Source organism: Prionailurus viverrinus, chromosome A3 (assembly GCF_022837055.1).
Source record: "Prionailurus viverrinus isolate Anna chromosome A3, UM_Priviv_1.0, whole genome shotgun sequence".
Lineage (NCBI taxonomy): Eukaryota > Metazoa > Chordata > Mammalia > Carnivora > Felidae > Prionailurus > Prionailurus viverrinus.
Genome location: NC_062563.1, coordinates 79,398,746 through 79,400,890, shown reverse-complemented (window position 1 = coordinate 79,400,890; position 2,145 = coordinate 79,398,746). Strand labels below are relative to the sequence as shown.

The 2,145-nt window shown below is 41.4% G+C and overlaps 1 protein-coding gene across 1 annotated transcript; it reads right to left on the bottom strand.

The window, feature by feature from the left end:
- Positions 1-392: 392 nt before the first annotated feature.
- On the bottom strand, positions 393-623 carry LOC125162094 (ATP synthase membrane subunit K, mitochondrial-like). The gene has a single exon (XM_047852657.1). It carries the CDS (start codon positions 567-569, stop codon positions 393-395), a length of 177 nt encoding a protein of 58 aa, XP_047708613.1. The 5' UTR covers positions 570-623.
- Between the last annotated feature and the right edge of the window lie 1,522 nt (positions 624-2,145).

Below are 2,145 nucleotides of genomic sequence, written 5' to 3'. Positions count from 1 at the left end.
GTAAGGGAGGAAGCACTTCATAAAGAGCAAAGACCAGGATCTACAAATCACTTTTAAAGAGCCTGGAACTATTTCCACTTCCTTCAGCTTACTGAGACATTCTTTAATATGGCTGCAATATGTATAAGAGGAGGTAATACTTTAACAGGGTGAATGTTATTTGGATAAGTGGAGAGAAGAGAAGGAGAGAAGGAAAGAAAAGCTGAGTGTTGGAGAGACCAGGACAATGGAAGCAGAGGGCGTGTAGCACACAGAGCTAGCTGACTTCTTTTTTCTTCTTTTCTTTTTTCCAGGTTCATAATGTATTGTACAAATTGAATACCAGATGATGAATTGACATTAGCTTCTCTGGGCTTGGGAACTTAACAGATGAGGTACAGTTTAAAATCCATTTATGTTGCTTTCAAAGCTGGTGTTGTTTTAGATCTTAACTTGAAGTATAAGACCATCAAAGCAATGCCTCCATATGTGGCCAGTATGGAATTCATTCCACCTGTGAGAGTATAAGAGTTGAAATATTTTTTGATATCAGTGAAATGTAATTGGTCATCAGTTTTTGGATCTGCCATGATGTCAATCTTGCAAAAGACACCAATCTGCCGGTTAGGTCCTTCAACATATGCAGCTACCTCGCCCAACTTCTCTTCTTTTTCTGTATTAACTGTAGCTTGATACATGATTGCTGAATAGTGCTGTATCTCCAACTTCCCTTGAGTAGAGATAGTATGCGCCCACCCATTCCTAGGCAGAGACTTTCAGATGGCAAGCCTGCTTTTTTGCCTTTTCAAGGGCTAAAAAGAAGATGTCCTGTGATCCATATTCAACCCTGTTGAATGGAGAAACAAGATGGAAGGACCCTGTATGACTGCATGGAGCAGCCTGGAACTCAAACACTAAATTAAGAAATGAATTTCTGGGGAATGAATTTCTGAGCCTGGGTGACTCAGTCAGTTAAACATCTGACCCTTGCTTTTGGCTCAGGTCATGATCTCATGGTTTCTGGGTTTGAGCCCTGCATTGGGCTCTGCAGCTGGCAGTGCAGAGCCTGCTTGGGATTCTCTCTTTACTTCTCTCTGCCCCTACCCTGCTCCTGCTGTCTCTCTCAAAATAAATAAATAAACTTAAAAAAAGAAAGGAATGAGTCTCTGTCTTTTCTGAGCCATTTGTGTCTCTTTGTTATAGCAGCTATCATAACATTAACTAATACAAATACATACTAAAAAACAGAGAAATAAGGTTAAAATCTGGTAATGGAGGGATTAGAATGCTGGGAGGAGTAGTTTAGTTTTATCTTGTAGACAATGGAGAAAATTGCAAGCTTTTTTTTTTTTTTTTAATTTTTTTTTTTTCAACGTTTTTTATTTATTTTTGGGACAGAGAGAGACAGAGCATGAACGGGGGAGGGGCAGAGAGAGAGGGAGATACAGAATCGGAAACAGGCTCCAGGCTCTGAGCCATCAGCCCAGAGCCTGACGCGGGGCTTGAACTCACGGACCGTGAGATCGTGACCTGGCTGAAGTCGGACGCTTAACCGACTGCGCCACCCAGGCGCCCCTTTTTTTTTTTTTTTTTTTTTTTTTAAGTAAACTCTATATATACCCAATGTGAGGCTCAAATCACAACCCCAAGGGGTGTCTGGGTGGCTCAGTCGGTTTAGCGTCCAACTTCAGCTCAGGTCATAATGTCAGAGTTCATGAGTTTGAGCCCCATGCCAGGCTCTGTGCTAACAGATCAGAGCCTGGAACCTGCTTCAGATTCTGTCTCCATCTCTCTCCACTCTTCCCCTGCTTGTGCTCCATCTCTCTCTCTCTCAAAAATAAATAAGTATTAAAAAAATAATCAAACTCACAACCTCAAGATCAAGAGTCATATGCTCCAACAACTGAGCCAGCCAGGTGCCCTGAAAATTGCAAATTCTTAAACCAGATAGTGCTATGATGAAGGCAAGTGGTTCAAGAAATTAGACTGATTGCATGAAAGCTTCCATGAAAAGGTTATTGCTGTGAAACAAGCATGAGCCTGAAACAAGCATGAGCCTGAATGTGGAAATGAAGTAAAGATGAAGAGGAAGGAAAACAATCAAGAGACATTAGAAAAAATTATAGGCCTTGGTGACCAGCTGGTTATAGGGAATTAAGGAGAACC